General features: G+C 34.5%; 1 protein-coding gene across 1 annotated transcript; it reads right to left on the bottom strand.

The window, feature by feature from the left end:
• Positions 1-10,077: 10,077 nt before the first annotated feature.
• On the bottom strand, positions 10,078-17,323 carry LOC132626231 (protein CYSTEINE-RICH TRANSMEMBRANE MODULE 10-like). The gene is made up of 3 exons (XM_060341033.1): positions 17,120-17,323; positions 15,798-16,035; positions 10,078-10,507 (listed from the first exon to the last, which is right to left on the bottom strand). Exons 1-3 carry the CDS (start codon positions 17,160-17,162, stop codon positions 10,453-10,455), a joined length of 336 nt encoding a protein of 111 aa, XP_060197016.1. The 5' UTR covers positions 17,163-17,323; the 3' UTR covers positions 10,078-10,452.
• Between the last annotated feature and the right edge of the window lie 5,337 nt (positions 17,324-22,660).

Below are 22,660 nucleotides of genomic sequence, written 5' to 3'. Positions count from 1 at the left end.
TACACTAACATATGGAATTTATTCTTTGGAGTGCACTGCCACAAGATCAGGTACTATATTATCATGGAATATGTCAAAGGTAACTATCATTATTATTATATCCTCAAGAAGAGATATTTATTTGCCCTTTCAGTTATTTTCTTTGATCTTAATTTTAGGACACAAAGACTTATGTATCTTGCTCTCACAATTGAACATCAGCTAACTAGTGCAGAATCACATGAAATTTCACTATTTCAAAATTGTCAAAGTTTGAGTTTGTGATTCCTATTGACACTTATACAGGATTAATAATTCAAAATGATTGGTCAGATTTTTCTCAGAGTTCACAAGAAATAGATGACATAAGAATGATTATATATTTTCTTAACTTTGTTTATGTCTATAATCTTTTTAAAGTCTCCCGTGTGAGTTCTATTGCATTTCGGCTTATTATACCATTGGTTGAGGGTAAGACGGTGGATTCAAGTCCTACCGCACCATGAGGATAAGACATCGGGTTAAAGTCTCAGTGCATCATGATTATAAGATGTTTGGTTTGAGTCCCATCGATTTATGGCCTAACACGCCTTTATATGGATAAGATGTTGGGTTTGAGTCCCGATGCACTATATTAATGATATAGATGACTAAGGCAAAATAATGTATATTTGATGAAAAAAATCATAAAGGCCGTTCCACTTGATATGCTCCATTCTGTGAGGGGAATGTGGTAGCAGTGCATAATAAGTCTGAAAGAAGACAAATGGTTAAATATGGGAATGAATGTGGGCATGCCAATGGACGGAAATAATAATAACGATCATTGTGATGATTATAAAAGGAAGAACATTATGAGTTCTCAAAATAGTCCTAATAAAGGTGAAGGTAATTTTTGTCATCAATATGGTATGAAAGTTGGCTACGCGGTTGTCGTGCGACCTAACTTGATGAAAATTTATAAATCCTCCGTCAAAGCAAAGGATACAATTTCAAAGTGATGTCGAGGTGGGTCTATGAACATGATGAAGGCAATGGGCTTATAACGAAAATTTATGAAACACGTATATATGACTATATTCATTCCTTGAACAGAATATTGTGACTTGTGATGAGCATCGTGAATGCTCGCCCATTTTGAAAGTGAAATGTGAATACACTATGGATAAGGACGTGTTCATGTATGGTTGGATAAATACCACAACTCTCCTCTACAGGAGGTTCGAAAAAAAAAAAAAAAAGAAATTTTATATTGGCATAAACGGTCATTGGTCACGTATTTTTGGTACGTCATAAATATTGTGGTATGCCTCATCTTGAATTGCCGAAGGGTAATAGCCAGAAATAAATCTTGCATATAAAGGTTTTGACCATGACCATAATGACAATTGCTCCCTAAAAGTAGATGTTCACCAAATGGATGGTATTATGAAATATGTGGTAGTACATAATTAATTAGGAGCTCTGGAAAAGCTAATATGTTATTACCCGGAGGAATGAAATTGTCCATAATATTGGTGTTGTAGTAAGTCTCAAAAGAAACTTTTTAAGTTTCAAAGGCATTGGCCAGAAATGAATTATATTGAGACTATAAATTATGGGAAGGTTTAATATCTTCATATTACAACTACAGCGGGGAAACAAAATGTATGTGAAATGTTGCCCGTTTTTCCTCTGAATTTGTACCACATAAATATAAGCATGATGGATTCACATGCTATGGAGGTTGGCATGACCGGTTGACCATCCCAGTTCAAATGTGATGCGAAAATAATTGAGAATTCATGTGGTTATATTTTGAAGAAATAAAGAGATTCTTCAAGAATTCTCTTGTGCTACTTGTTCTCATGATGACAAATTGATTAATTTACCAGCTAAGGTTGGGATTGTATCCCATGATTTTGGAATGTATAAAAGGTGATATATATATATGGGCCCAGTCACCTGCCATGTGGACCGGTTTACTATTATATGGTTTTGATAGATGCATCTATGTTATGGTCACATGTGCATATGATATCAACTTGCAATTTGATTTTTGCAAGGTTGTTTGCTCAAATTCTTAAATTAAGAGCACCATTCCAAATTATGAAATAATGTTGATAATGCTGGTTTATATCCAAGTTGGTTTAGCAGAAATCGTATGCCTCAAATTATAGCTAAACAATTGGTTATGAAAACAAATCTCCCAAAAGGAAATTTGGTTTGAGATAGGTTATTTAATATGTAGTAGCACTTGTAAGCATCTAGCCAACAAGTTATAATAAGTTCCCCTATTATTGATTCAGGGTCAGGAACCAAATAATTCTCATCTAAGAGTTTGAATGTGTGTAAATTTATGATTTAATTGCTCCACCACAACGCACAAAGATGGGACCCCAAATAAGGTTGGAAGGTAAATGTTAGATTTCCTAACATTAGGGGGAGGGATGATACGTGGCTGGAAATAATGTATATTTAATGAATTATCATAGTTATGATCCTCGTTGAAAAGATAATTCAAGTTAACTGTCAGACGCATGTGTTGACCCAAAAGACAATATTATATTCCAGCTGCAAATGATCCAATTAGAACTAAAGTCCTTGAAGGACAACGTCTATGACAATAGACCAATCGGTTCCACAGATAAAACTCCTTGAAGAAGGAGAGGAGCAAATGATAAAGATGGTCATAATAATGAGGTAGGTGCTTTAAAAGAGCACCACGACATAAATATTTTATAAAACCTTGGAAAAGGTTCAGGTACCTGAAATTGATGAAAAATGAAGAGATCTCGATAAATTATGTCACGTTGGAACCGATATCAAATAACCGTCGACGGTATCTTTGAAATAATGTAGCGCTCAACATTATAATGGTGATGAGGATCTTGAATTCAAATATGTCAAAGAATATAGACAGATATAATGATTGGTCAAATAAAATACGCAGTTCAAGTATATTTTGTTTCACTTCGAAAAGTGATGTTTTTGACCTATAGTCCAATGACCTCAAGGTATAATGTCAGTGGGGTACAAATGGATTCTCGTGCGAAAAGTAAAATGTGAAATAAAACCGTAAAAATAAAGTACGGCTTGTGCCTTGTGGCGTAAAGATTTTTTGCAAAAGTCCTGACATTATTTTAAGGAGACGTATGTATTCTCCTGTGGTGGATGCAATGGGGTTTCTTATCAGTCTGGCAATATATGAAAATTTTGAATGCGTATAATTCATTGTTGTCAATATGGCTATATAGACAATGAAAGAAAATTTGTAGGGATTTAAATTGGTTTGAAGCATTTAAGGTTTACGAAAATAAAGCTTCAACAAATCTTTATATAGGTTAAAGCGATTCCATTGAGTACCCCAATGGTTGTGATGTCGCTAAATATAAATAAACATCATTTTGACCTCATGATAATGATGAGTATATTGTATTGCATACTGCAAAAGAAATTATTAATATAGATTTGTTGGTCCTAACAACTATTATCAAGGTTTTGTTGGTTATGTAAATGCAGGGCATTATTTATATTATTACATGAAGTTTGGTCTTCAAGCAAGTACTGATTTGCATGTGAGGATACTGTCACACTATTACGTTCGAGATGACAGTTAATTGTTGATACTTATACAAAGCAATTCAGAAATATGTGTCTGGCCGAGATCAATAATTCAACACATTTTGCAATAATATAATGTTTATTTGGAAATGAAGATCTCAACAATATTGTATGAAGCTTGCATAGCTCAATTGAAAGAAGAATATATCAAAGGAGACAAAATACAACACATTCCTCAAAGTTCTTTTCTAGACATGATCTTCAACAGAAAGGTGAAATAGGTTTTCAACAAATACGCTCGATTGATAATTTGACGGACATGTTCACTAAAGCATTGCTAACCTCGACATTTGAGAAGCTAATATACAAGATTTGGGTGTGTTGTCTCCAAGAATTAAGTGATACTTTTATCAGGGGGAGTATAATACGCGTTGTACTCTTTTTCCCTTAGCTGAAGTTTTGTCCCACCGGGTTTTCCTGACAAGGTTTTTAATGAGGCAGCTAGCAATGCGTATTACGAAATATGTATACTCTTTTTCCTTCACTAGGATTTTTTTCCCATTGGGTTTTTCCTAGTAAGGTTTTAACGAGACACATCATCTATTAAGACATGGACATCCAAGGGGGAGTGTTATGAAAAATAAGTGTGGATGTCCACCACTCTAGAAATAAATTCTCACTTCCTCCATGATCTCAAATATAATGCCTCTTCCATTATCTTCCACCATTTTAATGGTTCTTCCATTATCTTCCACCATCTTAATGGTTCTTCCATTATCTCATATATTGAGTGACATGTTTATTGTTACCCTTTTGTATGTCTATATGTAGCACTATAAATAGAGGCATAAGTTTTCATATTGTACACACTTGAACACATTTGGATGAATAAGAAAGTTCTTATCTCTTATCTCTCTTTATCTCTTTATTGTTCTTGCTTCATCTTTCGATATATTGTACTAACTCTTTTAGAATGATTTTACAACAATATTTTCTTATTTTACTCGAAATATATGATCAGATATATATAGTCAAGGAAGTGGGGTTGGGGGAGTGAGATTAATTGAGTGTTTTGCGGGATATACGGTGCAGGCACGAGTAAAATGAGACTAATCTGATTGGATAAAGAGCCCGTTTGGATTGGCTTATAAGTTGCTTATAAGTTGTTTTCGACTTTTTTGAGTGTTTGGTTAGCCAGCTTAAAGTCATTTTGTGCTTAAAATAAGCTCAAAAAAATTATTGAGCCCATTTGACTTAGCTTATCTAAAGCAGTTTATAAACTGAAAACAGCTTATAAGCCAAAAAAAAAAAGTTAGATTACCTCAACTTATTTTTTTTTTAGCTTATAAGCTGTTTGCAGCTTATAGACATAAGCTCATCCAAACAGGCTCAAAAGCAGGAATTTTTTCTTATGAGTCTTATGAGCCTTGTGCGGGTCACGTGGGGTCAGTCATGCACAGTTGGAAGTACGCGATCTAATAGTGAGGGGTTAGTTTAATATAATTGAGACGTTCGTTGAAAAGTTGAAGTCATAATCCTTTATTATATGAGTATATATGTAAGTTAAAGTCAAACAAACTATGGTTACCGAATTACCGTATCGAAAAATACTAAAACCGAACTTAGAAATACCGAACCATACCGAATTATTTTGGTATGGGAATAGTATAGTATTTTTAAAAATCGAAAACCGAAGTTTCAAATACCGTACCATGCCCACCCCCAGCTAAGTTAATGGTCATTAAGTCCTCTTTAATGGCTGAGTCAATGGCTAATTAAGCTTCTTTGAACCCTTCAGATTTTCAGTCTGCATAAATCAGCTTTCTTGGTGATTTACTTACCCGTAGAAAAATTCCTTCTCCTATTTTTTTTTTTGATATTCGGTATTCGGATTAGACCTCGACTATATTCGGATTTGCGCCGCGTAGGTCACATTTCTGGGGGAAGTGCTCCCTACCATGATTTTTTTCATATACAGAGCTTGAACCCGAAACCTACGATTAAGGGAAAAACTGCCACATCCGCCATACCACATCCTTTTGATTCGTTTTACTGATTAATAGTATTACTATTTCCAACAAGTACTGCAGCACTTCTTCTTACTTTCAAAACTGTTGAGTCTGGAGATATTGGATTAACGTCTCAATTTTTCGACATGGTTAACAGACAACACTTACCTGCTTCCATCCACATCTATACTAGAGTGAGCCAGTGGAAGCATTCATTTCTTTACTTAAACGGTTCAAATGTGATGCTAATAAAATACTGGCCCTCCTGCTAGCATTAAATAAATACTCCTATGATAGAGATATGTGAGACTTTGTTCACAAGGTAATTAAATGCAAGAAAATGGAGCCACTGTATCTATACTGGTCCCAACGAAGTAATCCTGGATATGTACTAAAACATACAATGGAACTGTTTCCCTACCATCAGTACTAGTAGTAGTAGTGATATCCCAACTCTGACTTGTAAAGCCACCAGCTGAGCAACGAAAATAGTACTCGGTCTGATCCAATTTACGTGACACATTTTTCTCCTAGTTTGCCTAAAAGAGACTGTTATTTTTAATACAGGGCGGATCTAAAATTTTAATTTGATGGGTTAAGACTTTAGGAGTCGTTTGATAGGTATATTAGGTAGAATAATGCTGGTACAGAATTTTAGCACAATGTTTGGTTACAAATTTAAGTCCAGTACAACTAATACCAGTATCACTTATACACCCTATTCAATACTATTCTATACATGGTAAATCTGACATTAGCAATACCAATACTATTCTTATACTTATACATCTTATTCAGAACTATTTAAAAATTTGCAATGCATATTATTTTTAATACAATAAATAAAACAGTCGATACGAAATAATGTCAACATAACTAATCTCAACAATACTATCGCAACATTACTAATCTCACCATAACTACTTGTCTTCGAAATTAACCCAAGGACCCGCTGGATTCTTAACATTGAATCCACTTTACTTTTTGAGATTATAGGTTTTTTGAAAAACTGAGATATACTGATTTTCTATGTTTCTTGTGAAAAAAAATATTGGAATTAGTGGAATTCGTTGACTTTATGCTACATCTCCAATACTATTAGATTTAATATAGCCATTTGGTTTAATTATATACAATTTTTTATTTCAAAAGGAATTTGAGGATTCTGAAAGAACAAACCGAAAAAAGAATGAAGTTGAGCCCTCACCCTCACTTGTAGAGGTGCACCCAATAACAATTGCACCATAGAATTCTTTGAGCTTCAACACACACATATAAGTAGTTTTGAAAAGATATAACATTGATATAATTAAACCAAATGTTTAAACTTATTTTAGACAATATTTTCTTTTTTCCTTTTTATTCATTTTCAAAACACAATTAGATCTAATTTGAGGTGAATACACAGTCATGAACTCCCCTAAGTGAATGGAATATGGCTTAGTCATACCTAGATACATTTGAGATGAGGTAAATGCCTATACTTGAGTAGCTAGTGTGGCAAATACCATCTATACAAGAAGAGTTCAATCTACTTGTACTCAAGGAGGGTCAAAGGTAAAGTCTCTCTTCCTTCTGTTGGAGACTCTCAGGGCTCGTTTGGTACGAGGGATAAGGATAAATAATCTCAGGATTATATTTGAAATGAGTTTATCTCATGTTTGGTTGGAATAAAATCGTAGTATAACTAATTTCGGAATTGTAGTGTTATTTTATATCCGTGGGAGACTCCGTTTGTCCACTCCTATTAGTCTTTTAACTTGTGGAAGAAGGTCAGAAATGTTCAAATATAAGATGTTGCTTGAAGAGTTGTGGCTCGAAGATGTATGTTTGTCGGCTAATCAATTATTGTCATATAAGTTAGATTGGGGAGATTACCACATATCCCATCAACACTTCCATCAAGATCCATCTATATTAGCAATCTATGAATATCTGCTAATTCTTGTTTCCAGCCGAGACGTTACCCTGGAGACAATCATAAGGTGTAGCCATGCTTAGTGTGCAAAAGATTGATAGAATCCTATCACATTAATTAAGTTATATTTCGAGTCAGAGTCTAAATAATTACAAAAATAACGGGTTATTCACGCAAATGCCCCTATTTCGGGTGATCTTTATTTTTCGCCCCTTAAATTTGTGGTCTTTAATTTTGCCCTTCACCAATTTTCACGTGGCACAAGTTTAAATTTCACTCAGCATAAGTTTATATTTTCGTATCATAATATCCTACAAGTTATGTCACACACGGCAAAACTTTTAAAACCTAACATAAAAATGTCCAAAAACACATCGAACTCCACAAAAACAGTCACGAAAAAAAGATAAAGAACGTATGCTCAAAAGGAATAACTCTAGTTTCTGAACACTATAACAAATTCTGAAACCAATATACAACTTATGCCGCATAACTTAATTCATAAAAAATTTATGTCGAGCGGGACATAAGTTCTGTTTCTGAAGATAAATGTTACAGAACTTATATCGAACAAAGCATGTCAGGATATTTTCATTAAATGAGTAGCAGGAGTAAAAATTAAGGACCACATATACGAGGAGCAAAAATTAAAGACCAATGCGTTTGAATGGAAATCCGTGCCAAAACTTCAAAAACACCATCTAGTAAGTTCAATAATAATTTAAATTAAAGTCCAGTTTTATTTGGGCTAATCCATTGAATTGAGCTCCAAAGAGATGAGCTTATTTTGCTAGCTTAAGGTCCAAATAACTATTAATTCATCATAAAGTTCAGGATCATGCCACGGTCAGATTATAGAGTTAATGAAATCACACCACATGCCAAGAAATGCGGCATGCCAAGTCACTCAAACAACCAATAGAATTATGCTAAAAGTGCAAATGACATGTTCTAGCCAATTAAATCAGAACTTGTTATCGAGCAATGTGATCGGTAGGTAATTCAAATGAACCAATCAAATCAACCAAAAGAGTCCAAATGGAGGGGGGTTGGAGGTGGTATAATCATTATTTTAGCTGATCTCTTATCTATCTAAGAAAATGGATATTAGGATGCCTATAAATTCTTCCTTCTAACACTTGATTCAAACAAGGCCAAGATATCCGACCTTCGAAGATGCTATATAAAGTTCCTCGATGGTAGTGGCATTAGATAACCATTTTTAGGCCAGTGGCGGAGCCAGGATTTTCTGTAAGGGGGTTCAAAAAATATGAAGAAGTAAACATACGAAGAAGCCAAGGGGGTTCAACACCTACCATATATATATAAAAAAATAATTTTAACCTTCAATATACACTGTAATTTTCTGCCGAGTCGGTTACACTTGGCTCCGCCCCTGTTTTAGGCAACGAAAAATTAACAAAGTTATTCCCTGAAAGGTAGAGATAAGAAAGGACTTTTTGTTAGTATAAGGTAAGCTTTTTTGTACCGGTTGTTACCCTGTCATGATCAAAGTAATATTCCAGTTGGTATAAGAGTTGGGGAGATAGTGAGGATTACTGATAGGAAAGTGAAGTTCTATTCCATGTGGGGAAGAGTATGGGAGATAGTGAAAGTAACTGTGTGGCACACGCAGAATCACTAAAGATATTGTCACCACTTGTTTGTAAAGTTTGTCAATCTTGACTATAAGTTAAATACTTCGAAAAAAATAGATATAACTTAAATAGCATTTGTAAAATCGACTACTGGATACAATTCCAACATATTCAAAATAGGCAGCCCAGTCAGCAAAAAGCAAATTCTATAAGCTTATTTTAGTTCTCGTCCCAACTGTAGCAACATTAGTGGAAGGCCATATATGCGCCTTTTCCCTAAGGACGGGGCAAGATTAGACCAAAAGTTTAGTAGACGTTTCGACATAAGATGAAATTCCAAATCATTCAAAAAGACATGATTTGAAATTTCAAATTTTCTAAATGTAAAAATTAATCCGTGAGTTTATATTTTGTGAAAAAAATTCATAAATTGGTAGATATATCTACCCATCATGTTTACTAGTCATTTATATAAAAATTAAAAGATTTATAAGCTGATAGTATATTTATAATAAAGTTACTCTTACCAACCATATTGGAAGATTATATTAAAGAGTAGTTACATTACAATTCACGTTCAATTTTTCATTTTATTGAACTAAAATTTAATCAATTGATGCTGTATTTTTCAAAAAGGTCTTCTAGTAACGTATTGATTTTGTTATGAACTATGACTTGCTCATTTGGTAAGATTATATAAGAATTGAAAAAGTGTGGATGATTTTCACAACTTGTGGATTTTATGTCCATAAGAAAATTACAACTTCAAAAATCTAAATTGCATGTACAAATATAATTTCATCTCGCGATTTCATCTAGAAAGCAATTGATATTAATACAGTTTGCTTCCTTAACTCAATTAGTAGGACCCTTAGAGTCCACTCCTTCCCCACACTACGAGTGAAAGGGAAAAAGTAAACAAATCATTAAAGCAGCCCAAGCAAGAATTACTATATCCATATGAATTATGTCCCCTACAATCATGTCCAAACGGCTCCTATAATGTATAACAAAACTACTCAATTTCAGATAGTACAATGACAAACTTGACTTGTATTAACACTGACTTTTACAATTTTAAGCTTGTTGGCTCTACGTGAGAAATACATATAATAACAATCTGTAAATTTAAGGAACATGACATCCACAAACATATGACTGTAACAGGACGATTACATCTTAGCAAAGCCAGAAGTGTACTAATATATTTCTAGCACAAACGCATCCTTCACAATTCAATTGCCACAAGACAAAATAACGAACAATAAAAGTATTGACAGTACAAGTTCTTCGCACATACGTAATAAACCTTTTACAGAGGAGTCTCCTGACATTTTCAAGATTATGTCCACAATAAGTAGCAATTTGATGAGCTGACAATATTTCGCAGATGACAAGAAGCAAACTAGAAGCACCTAGTGCACTCCTCCAAAAGACAGCAACAACAAAGAGTAGCCAAACTGCAGAAAAAGATCAGCTTTAAGCAAACAACATAAATGACACAAATAGATGAGATATCATGAATAGACAATCCAAACCCAGATATATATACTGCATGGTGCGTGTGTGTGTTTATCATGATTTTCTTCGTGTTGATCAACCAAATTACATTTTGCATGTGATATGCTCAATTGCTCAGTATTTTAACTTGCCCTATTTATCTTTTCATTTTTCTTCTATGGGCATGTGATGGGGAGGAAATTATTTTTCAATTTTCTTGTGTTTGGTTGGTCAAATTTTTGGAAAATATTCTCTAGGAAAACAAGTTCCTAAAAATAAGGAAAATCACTTCACTTGTGGAAGTAAGGAAAACAAGTTCCCTAAATGGCATTCCACACTGATTGTCTTCTTTCCACCCTCTAACACACCCACCCCTAACCCCACCCCACATAGCCCCCAGACCTACCATCTCCCAACCCACCCTCATCACCCCACCTCCATAGTGTTTACCTAGATTATGTACAAATGCTTTTGGGACAATATTTTCTGCTTACTTACCCAACATAAGAAAATAAGTAAGAAAATCACTTATTTTCCACGAAAACATAATCCTTCAAACCAAACACACCCTAAGTTTCAGCTTGTATTCCCTCTGTCTCTCCCCCTCTCTCTCCCCCCTTCCTTTCGACTACCCCCAAATAAGCAAGACTAACACATGTAAGAGACAAAAGAGGAAGAGCATTGCATTAGCTTATATCGACAAAGAATTAAAGAAATTTACCGAACAACAATGTTTCTGAAGCTGAAATTTGCAACAGAAAAAGACAGAAAATAGGAACCCCTCATCGTTTCACAGAGAATTTATGAGCAACAAAAGCTAGATGCATGCTTTAAGCCACAAGATGAGATAATTTTTATTGCTGTCATGAAACAAGAGTAGGACAGAAATAAAAGCCTCTAATGGTTTCACGAAAAATTAACTAGGGGCAAAACATATTGGTGCTATCAGCTACAAGATGAACGAAACGATAATTGATTCATGCGCAAACACAGAATTGACATTCTCCACTTATATCCCAGTGCAAGTAAGAAACTTCAAGTATGGGCATTACAGTTGAATTCTGAGGAAAATGGTGCTCTAGAACTGCAATAATTGCCATCTTAATTAGCTCCCGGGTTTTGATCTAGTGGCAAAAATGCAATGGCAAGTGTGAGTTAGACACATCCCACGAGCTCGAACTCCACCGTGAACAAAAAACCTAGTATTACTGTGAAGAAGGTCAGGGAAAGAAAGGGCCACTATCCTACGAATTTCAAACCGTGCGCTAGCTGACACTTGGAGATTTATCCGCTATAAAAAAATGTTAATTAGGAAAGAACTAAATGACTTTGTTAATCATGTTGAACAGCTAAACAGAAGAAGATAGATATGACAAAACTGAGTTTTGCTTATAGGTCAGAGAATGTTTTCAACCAGGAATCTTGGCAAGAATCATGATGTGCAGCATATTATTCCAAAGGTGCTGCAATATCCAAATCTTTTTCATCGAGTGAACGAATAGTTTTGCTCAAGAGGACAAACAAGAGTGGGCCGCAGAACTATGTTTTTGTACTCATTACTAATACAGTACCTAAAGCATTGTTTACTCATTACTAATACAGTACCTAAAGCATTGTTTAGAACAGTCAGATGTTGCAAAAAATAACGGAATGAAAACAACACATAACGAGACAAAATTTAGGATAATATATTAAGGCGCGCAAGTAAACAAACTTTTCTTCTATTTAAGTTCCTAACTAACACCTTAAATAGGCAGTTCCATTCGGATCCCGGCATGAAGCTATCTAGAACCCTCCACCGCAAAACATAACTTGAGATATGTTTGGCCTAGGCAGATAATACGCCTAAAGTCTGTTTGATGGGTGATTGACCAATTTCTAGTGTTAAGAGGCATGATGCTACTCTCTTTGTACAGATTTCTTTGCTCTTGCCTACTTATTTAAATATGCTGAAACTCCTTTATGAAGACTTGTTGGATAATGAAAATCAGAAAGATCACTTGACCTTATCAAAAAATAAAAGGAAAGTCACAAAGATGGAACTACTTATAGATTTAGGCGGCGCCATGGCCCCTTGATTTTAGTAAGATTTTTATCTTTCCAAAATTCTTTTGCTGAAATTTTAATATCTATGCATGTCAAGTTTTGGATTTTCATTAGTACGTTATTTTGCTACTTGCAGTCACAGACTGTCTATATACAAGTAGATATGGACATTCAACATGACATATGTGGCTTTTGTCGGAATTTAGAAACTTGAAGATAGATAGAAGCGTGTGATCTTTTGAGGTGTTGGAACAATGTAAGACAGAAGAAATGGTGAAAAATAGCCCCATCCTACATATGTTGGACTGTTTGGTAGGAAAGAAATGCAAGGTATTTTGAAGAAAGAAACAACTCATCAAGATGTATTGTGTATAGTTGATTCATTTTCAGTGTAAAGAAAACTATGTAGTTGAAGCTGAAACATTACTAGAGTTTCTAGGGTCCTTGTAAGATGAACAAGGACATACTTCTGCTTTTTTTCGTTTGGTTGAGAAGATAACATTGATATACTTCTGTTTTTTGAATTATAATTTGGCTTCCAGCACTGTTTGTGCTTATGATTAGTACACTATTACCTTTCTCAAGGAATTCAAAGAAAGAGCAAAAAGAATGTGTTGATTTGCTGGTTAATGCAATGTGAGGAACTTGGTCAAATATATTGTCCCTATGCTATTAATTGTTGCAATCTAACCAGACCATTGTTTTTTAACCTCTTGTAGTATCATTGTTCTCTTTACAGCTTGGATGAGTGTTCTTAGCTTTCTTAATAGCATATTCCACATCGGCAAGTGAGGTTAAAAAAAGGAGGACAAGAAAAGTCATCAAAGCATGAAGTATCAGGGGCGGACCCAACGTGAAGGGTGGGGGGACACGTGCCCCCCGTAACTTCGGAAAAAACACTATATATATACATACATATATATACACACCTTGAAAAACTATGATATATTTTAAAAGGACCCCTCAAACATAATTGTAAAAGTAGTTCAGTTGGTAGGAGTGCCCCTGAGTGCGCACTGGTCGCCGGACGAGATCGAATCTCGGCTCTAGCGCAATTGTTTTTTAAAAGATTTGTGCAGTTTTACTGTTTTTTTTTTTACTTTTTAAATCTTTTTACTGTTTAGTCCCCTCCCATTTTACTTTTTCATAAAATTCTTCCCCCCAGCTCCAAATCCCAAAAGATTTTTTCCACTTCCCACTCATCTTTTCCCAAGTAATAAGCAAAAAGAAACTCTTTGGCTCTCTCCATTCTCAAATCCTTCTTCCATTATAAAGTTTCTCACAAATCACTAAGTTATCTCAAGGTTATCTTTTCACGAATTGGTAAGTATTCTTTCTATTTTTTTTTTTTTTTTTGTATGAAATACAATATAGTTATAATAAAATAAGGAGTGGGGTGTGACTCCCCCCCCCCCCCCCCCCCCTTTCCTCCTCCTTTTTTTTTTTTTTTTTTTTTTTTTGAGAGAGAGGGGTGTGTTTCCCCTATTGAGAATATTATTTTACTTTATTCTTGATTGACTCTTAAAACTAATGAAATCTTTATTTCAATGTTTTAAGAGTTGCACGCCTAACTTTGTTGCTAATAATTGGCGTACTAAAGATAATGGTGCCCCCGTTGCGCTCAAATCCTTGGTCCGTCTCTGAGAAGTATTGCTGATCTATAAACATGTATAGCAATCCATGAAGTCTTGACTACTAACTAAAACCTCAACTAGGTTGATGCATGCAGATCCTGGCATGAACCTGTCTAGAACCATCTAACGCGAAACAGAACTTGAGATCAATGAATAAAAATAAACCAAAGAAAAGAATGATTGGTCTGTTGTTAATAGGTTAATCATCCAAAATCTTTTCAATCTAACCAAAGTTCCACCCCTTCACCATACCACCATTGTTCACCTATGCATTGTTTACCAAAAGCAGACTATGTGGTGAAAGAATAACACCATATAAATAACACATGCAAAGATAAATATTAGAATAACAGAACTGGACAATATTCAAGGAACCTAAGAATCACGCCCTAAAGAGTCCATGTTGGGCGCTCACAGGTGATGCAGGCCCCTGCATCCTTATATTTTGAGCTCCTAATCCCTCAGTTAAGCTGAGCTATGTGGATTCTGGTCATAATCCAGTCTAATACTCCTTTCCCACAAAATAGAACTTGGGATCAACAAATCCAAATGCACCTAAGAGATAAACGGTTCTCGTGTTGTCGTTCAGTTAATCACAGAGAATCTTATCAATCTTTCACCCTTCATTTCATATGAGTTCACCACTAAATCCAGTTCCTGATGATTATTCTCCAAACACCAAGTTCTGGATCACAACTGTCCGTACTACTAATGATCATAAAATGAAGCAATATCCCCACAGATAATCAACTCTAGTTACCTTTTGGGCTATCAAGTGCAGGAGTTTAGAATATGTTGCATTTTGGCCTCTCAACAAACAGTTCATTTTTCGAATTCGAATAGAGGAATTTGTGTAAATGCCGAACCTATAAAAAAAAATCAATTTCACACGGAACCTATGAGGTTTGGCCAGATAAATTGAATTGTTTGTTCCGGTATGGTGGCGAGGACTTAAATTTGATGACATGACAAAGTTCCATGATCAGACACAGGAACATTACTTGTTTTTTCCTTCATCACTTTCTCCCCAAAACGTATCTTTATTACTCTGCGGAATTTGTTGTTTTGTCTTTCGAAAAGACCTCTTTTAACTTTTAAGAACAACCCCAAATACATCACTTGTAGAAAATGTCTATTTAGAATTTAATTGAACTTCCATTCAGGGGAATACTGTCAGAGGCAGAGCCATAGTGGTGGCTACGGGTTCGGCAGAACCCAGTAGCTTTGGCTTAATTCCTATATTATGTTGAAAATTTTATTTAATATGTACAAATAATCTATGCAGAACCCAGTAAGCAAAAAGAATTGTAGTCGAGAACCCATAAACTAAAATCCTGACTCAGCCTCTGAATCCGGTTAGCATTCAACACATGAAGTAAAATTGTGGAACATCTAATATGTACCAGCCGGAAACTATTGTTACATTATGAAATTGCTAGTTTTATGCTGGCTATCAGCCTACCACAACCCTCCTCTTTTATCTGGGCTTAGGATGCTCACATAGCCCGGACACTACTGTTATAAGCTAAAAATCAAGAGAGAGAGAGAGAGAGAGAGAGAGATGACATACCATCCTTTTAGGAATGAAGAGCAACCATTGTCATCGCCATAATAGTCACCACCCTGGCCAGAGTAGGTTTGATATGGTGGTGGTCGTGGTGGAGGGTATTGATCATTAAAGTATCCCTGATAACTGTGGGGTCCGGGAGGTGGCGGTGGAGGAGGGTACCCTGCATTGTAGTACCCTGGTGGCGCTGGCATCCCTGGCGGTGGGTATCCTTGTGGTTGGGGCGGCGGTGGTCCATACCCTAAAAAATAGTAAAAAAATTACAAACAAGTTCAATCACAACAATCAATTGACCAATAGGCTAATAGTAGTAATCTAGTATTAAAGATTCTAATCTACCAGTTTTCAAAATAAGTATCAAAGATTGAAACTTGGGTGATCATGAAATTAGGTATTTATATTGTAACTTACCTACAGGAAGCAATACTATCAAACAACCAATTTCCTAGCAGCAGTTCTTGAAATAGAATTGATATTGCAACAGGGCTAACCAAAAAAAAAAAAAAAGAGAGAGAAATACAAGAACAGACGAGTAGAGCTAAAATAATTGATTGACCAATTTACTGTGAAGTATTTGGTAGATAAAGGTTGAATCTTGGGTGTTCTTGTTATTAATACCGCAACTTACCTAAAAAAAGGTTTAGAACAAAAAAAACAGACAAGGTAGAATTAAAACAACCCATTGAACTAACTTCTTAGACAAATGTCAAAAATTGGGTAATCTTGAAAATGGGTATTTGATTTTGTAACAAATACAAGAACAGACAAGGTAGAATTAAAACAATGGTAATTTACAAGACAAAGGTCAAAAAATAGGGAAATCTTGAACTTGGGTACTTGATATGGTAACTTACCTAATAAAAGCAATACATACAAGAACAGACAAGTAGTAAATAAAACAATCAGATAACCAATTTACTAGCAGTAGTATTTTGCTACACAAAGGTTCAAACTTGGGTGTTCTTGAATGATATCTATATTGCAACTTGCCTAAAACAAGAGAAAAATACAAGAATAGAGACAAGTAGTAGAACTAGAACAATCAATTGACCAATTTACTAGTGAGGTAATTGGTAGATAAAGGTTGAATCTTGGGTGATCTTGTTATTAATACTGCAACTTACCTTAAAAAAAAAAAAAAGACAAGGTAGAATTAAAACAACCCATTGGGTAATCTTGAAAATGGGAATTTGATTTTATAACAAATACAAGAACAGACAAGGTAGATAAAAACAATGGATTAACCTAAGTCACAACTCACAAGTCAAAGGTCAAAAAAAATTGGGAAATCTTGAAATTTGGTATTTTTGAGATTGATAACATACCTGGTGGAGGGTAGGGACCTTCATGAACATGCTGGTAACTCATTTGGGAAATCTTGAAAATTGATTGTTTGATGGATGGTTGTGGAAATTTGAATGAAAATGAAGAGAGGTATGGTAGATTAGCTAAATACAGAAATGTTTTTAAACTTAGGTGCTAAGGTGGAGGAAACTTAATAAGTAGAGGCACGTCAGAAGATAATTCAAGGGTCATTATCACCTATCATACTGATTCACATGTTTGCAGCAGAAACATCCAGAGTGGATAATTTTAGCAAATTGGGTTGGCTCAAAACATGATAATCATGATCAAGGGTAAAGGGGTCTTTTGGTAGATAGTCAAAATTATTCCGAGATTATAATCTCGAGATTATTTTATCCCACCTTTTGAGATTATTTTATCTCATCTTCTCAACCTTAGTGGGATAAGGTGGGATATTTCACTCTTGGGATTATGCTTCATTTTGTATCGTGTTTGGTAGGAGGTATAAATTTATCCCAAGATAAATTTATACCTCTCACCAAACATGGTACAAAAAATTAGTGTTGGGATATTCCAGCCTATACCATGCACCAAACGACCCCAAAGGGTCTAACCGGTGAGAGTTTAGAATTATTGCTATGTTTTAACTGACGTGACGCTTTTTTTTAGTCCGAAAAAAAAGACATATTTTTATATTTATAATTTATAATAATTTAATTTTAAATTTCTTATTTTATCACTAATAGTATTATTTGATAGTCATATAAATATTTATGACTTAGTTTAAACTATAAGTTTCAAAGTCTTTCTTTCATTCTTACAGTCGTACCTAATCAAACACCAATTTTTTGCGTGGATTGTCCTTCTTTTGGGGTGGTCTTTAATTTTTGCCCCTCAAGTTAGCAGTCTTTAATTTTTACCCTTCGCCTAATACCCCGAGGTTCTGGGTCCGAACCACAGCTCAGTAAAAAAAGAAAAAAAGAAAAAAAAAACAAATTTCGCAAGGAGAATTTTGCCTTCAAAACTCTGCCTTAAGGTAGAGTTTAGGGAGAGTTTGCCTACAAAACTCTACCTTAAGGCAATGCAGAGTTTGTTGTAGGCAACCTCTGCTTAGCGATTTTATTTTTTAATTTTCACCTGAACAGGTGATTCGAACCCGGAACCCTAAGGATTTAGGCGAAGGGCAAAAGTTAAATACTTTCATTTTGATGATCAAAAATTAAAGACCATCCCAAAATAAGGGCATTACTGCGAATTGCCCATCAAACACCATCAGATAAATTGGGAGATAGGGAGCATTCTAAATTTTATTGGGCCAATCTGAGGATTTTTTAGGTTCAGAAAGCAATTTTGTATGAGTGATTTGAAGAAATAAGATCATTTGAAATTTTTATAGAGATATTCGAAATAAACTCATATTTTACAATAATTTACATTACTATATGACACTCAAAATATAGTAATAAATTTTTCACACAATATATACAACTATTAATTTGGCTTCGCATCTGAAAAGAGAATGTTGAGACCCACAATTATTGTATTCGAGCTTCGATTTTTGGAGTTGTCATTTTTTATTTCGAATCGGTTGAAGATTCGAAATATGTTTTTTTGTGGTGTGCGGGAGTTTAAATCGTTAAACGCAGCAGAAACTTGTGACACCATTGATGAATCTTTGAAGCTGAAATTCAGGTTTGCTAAATAGGAATTATTTTCGATTGAATGTTGTCCAAAAGCTTGAGAACCTCTTGATGAGATTATTTGTCAAGTTTGGGAATATTTGGTACAAATTTGGTGAGATTTTGAATTGAATTTCAAATTGTGCTTCGATGTTGAAGAAGAATAGTCTCATGGATATCACATGTATATTTTATAGACGACGCAAAAATCATTATGTTTGCCACATATATGTCACATGTATATCATATGTATGCCACATCTATGACATGTATATAATACTGATGTGCATGATATACATAGAATATATAAGATATGCACATGACATACAATAATATATATGTGACATACAGAACCGTTTTCTTCGCAAAATTCAACCTTTTTTTTTTTTTTTTAATCAAAACCAATTTGGGTATGCTCTAAATGCACCCAACCTTCAAAATCGACTCCTCCAAGTTATTTCAGATAAGATCGGGCTACATTGCTGATTTTCAGTACAAATTTTTAATTTAATTGAAACCAGTTCAATGCTCCAAACGATAATGCGAAACCAAATATATTTTGCCAAATTCAGCACCTCAGCAGAAATTATCAGGGAGAATCAATTTTTAATAGATTTCTCACTTAAACTATTAGGGGTGGCCAAAAAAGTGAAGGTGAACAAAAAAGTGAAGGTGAACGGGATAAAATTGACAGTAAGGGAAGGATTGACTCAAGTATTCTTTGTCATCTATTAAAAGACCTTTTCTCACTTCTCTTTATATGAAAGTTCTCTGAAAACACACGCCATACTATAAAATTGCTATAAAATTTAAAAAGAATCTTGGTATGTGAGGTAATTAATTGAAAGTTTCTATTGTTGGAAATATTAACAATATTAATCAGTAAAATGAACAAAATGATAGAATGAATTTATCGGATCACCGCTGCGTTGTGGCAAGCACTGCCTTGAAAGCAATTTCAGCCCGATTACGGTGCAAATCGTTTAGCCCGATCCCTCTCCAAGGTTCCACAACACTTCCAAACATTTGCACTAGTGACTAGAAGTTTGGAGTTTGCACAAACTGAATTGCCCAGAAATTGAGAGGAAAAGAAGAACTTTTAAGAAAAGAACTTTTAAGAAAAAGAAGAGATGATTTTTTCTGTGTGTAAGTAATTCACCAAGAAGGCTGATTTATACAGGCTGAAAATTTGAAGGGTTCAAAGAGGATTTATTAGCCATTAACTTAGCCATTAAAGAGACCTCAATGACTATTAACTCGGCCATTTAAACCAGCCAGTTAATCAACCATTAAAGGGAATTGAAGGACCATTACTTCATATGTTACTGAATTAATTTGGAATGAATGAGTATATTCATATCCTTGTAATGTATCTATATTCTTTACATTACATAAAAGGATTAGGGTAAAATCAATTCCTACGTCTATATAAATTGTAATTAAAGCTCTTAAATCATCATGTAATCTAAAATTTCCTATTCGGTTAGTGCCCGGTTAAAGGCATAAAACAACACCATATTTGATATTTATGTCGCATTTCACTAAGATTTAGACTGCTAGGATTAACTGTTTTTACTAGTGCATATGTAGCTTTGGGAATAGCTCAATTAAAATCTTCTCCTTTAAATTTTTGTCAGTTTCGTTTATTATTTCCACTTCCTCATGAGGTTATAGCTCAATTAAAATCTTCTCCTTTAAATTTTTTGTCAGTTTCGTTTATTATTTCCACTTCCTCATGAGGTTTTGAAGAAGTAGATGGTTTTGAAAAGGGATAAGGCACTATTACCCCCTAAACTATATTCGAAATTGCTACGACACACCTTATCTTTTTTTGGATCCTATTATCCTCCTAAACGCTGATGCCCACTCTCATATGGGAGAGTGACATACACTCTCCTTGCCACATGTGTATTTATTTGTTTTTTTTTAATTTTTTCAGCTTACGTGTCAATTTTTTTAAAAAAAATAAAAACTTGAATTTTCTTTAAAACAAATGATTTTTAAAACCCGTTTATTTAAAAAAAATTGAAAATTTGATTATTTTTTTTTAAAACTCATTTAAAAAAAAACAAAACTGAAAACATGGATTTAAAAACCGAATTTTCTTTTTAAAAAAATGATTTTTAAAACCCCTTTTAAAAAAAAAAAACTGAAAACATGAATTTTTTTTAAACTATGGGAAACTTGAAATACATTAAAAACCCCCCAACATATAGCCGGATTAATTATGACGCACCCAACCTTTGCGGGCGACCTATTACCCCCAGTCTTAATTTTTCAGTATTTTAGTAGCATTTTTTGGTTGACGTGGCAAAAAAAAAATTGAAGCCCAGTTGCACAGTGCACACTCTCCGCCATGTCACCGCCACGTCACTGCCACGTCACCGCCACTTTTTTTTCATTTGATTTTTTTTTTCATTTCACTGCCACCTTTTTTTCATTTTGATATTTTTAGTACCATTTTGATTTCATTGCCAATTTTTTTTTCATTTGATTTTTTTAGTAGCTGCTGCCTTGTTGTTGCTGCTGCCGCCTTGTTGCTGCTGCTGCCGCCTTGTCGCTGCTGCTGCGGTGGCGGCGGTGCGGCGGTGTGGCGGCGGTGGCGGCGGCGGTGGTTGATTTTTTTTTTTCCATTTGATTTTTTTAGTAGCATTTTGATTTCACAGCAACGCATTTTGATTTTTCTTTTTTTCATTTCACTGCCATTTGAAAATGCAGCGGTGGCGGCGGCAGCAGCGGTGGCGGCTGCTGCCTTGTTGCTGCTGCTGCGGTGGCGGTGGAGGCGGTAGTTGAGGAGAAAGAAGAAGAAAGAGAAAAATAAGAAAGAAGAAGAAAGAGAGGGAGGGTGGGGGTGGGTGGGTGAGAGGACAAAATATAAATAAATTTTTAAAAATTAATTTTAATTAAAATATCGCATTTGGACCATTTTCACTCGCCAGATTTTTTTTTTTTTTTTGCCACGTCAGCCAAAAATGCTACTAAAATACAGAAAAATTAAGACTGGGGGGTAATAGGTCGCCCGCAAAGGTTGGGTGCGTCATAATTAATCCGGCTATACGTTGGGGGGGGGGGGGGGGCGTTTAATGTATTTTCCCTTTTTAAAATGTCTTAAAAAATCTTGATTTTCATGATTTGATTTTCTTAGGACACTTTTATTTTTCAAATAAAATCCCAAAAAGGTATTTTTCTTGTCAAAATGTGAAAAAACTGAATTTTTATAAAATTTTGGAAATATTAATTATTTTTTTTAAATGTGGAAAACCCGTTTTTTAAAACTAAATTTGAAGAACTAGATTTATTTTCATATTTTAAGAAAATACAAATTTTTAAGAAAAAAATTAAGTTTTTTCGTTTTTTATGTTTCTCACTCTCTTTGAGAGAGTGAAACACACTCTCCTTGCCACGTCAGCGTTTAGGGAGGTAATTATTCTGTTTTAAATAAGTTTAAGGGGGTCATAGGACCCAGGGAAAGGTAAGGTGTGTCGTAGCAACTTCGGGTATAGTTCAGGGGGGTAATGGTGTCTTATCCCTTTTGAAAAATACATACTATTTCCTAAAAAGTATTAGGGATAATTTCAGAGACCTCCCCTCACGTTTGTCTTAATCACAGTGACTTCCCTTGTGGTTTACAATATTACGTTTACCTCACTTGTTTTGATTTTTTTGTAACAATACTTTTAACCCATTTATTATTATACGAAAAAATTATAGTATGACTAATTTGCCCTTTCTAGTATACATTTTCTTCAGTTAATTTTGTACACATTTTTATAAAATTCCCTTAATAAAATATTCTTCCATCTTCCATTAAAATTTACAAATTCGATGATTCCAATTTTTTCTGAAAAAAGATCTATTCGATTATAAGTTGGATTTCTCTTT

This window comes from Lycium barbarum, chromosome 2, assembly GCF_019175385.1.
Source record: "Lycium barbarum isolate Lr01 chromosome 2, ASM1917538v2, whole genome shotgun sequence".
NCBI classification, from domain to species: Eukaryota; Viridiplantae; Streptophyta; class Magnoliopsida; order Solanales; family Solanaceae; genus Lycium; species Lycium barbarum.
Note: the sequence above shows the minus strand (reverse complement) of the source record. Positions and strands in the feature narration are given on the sequence as shown.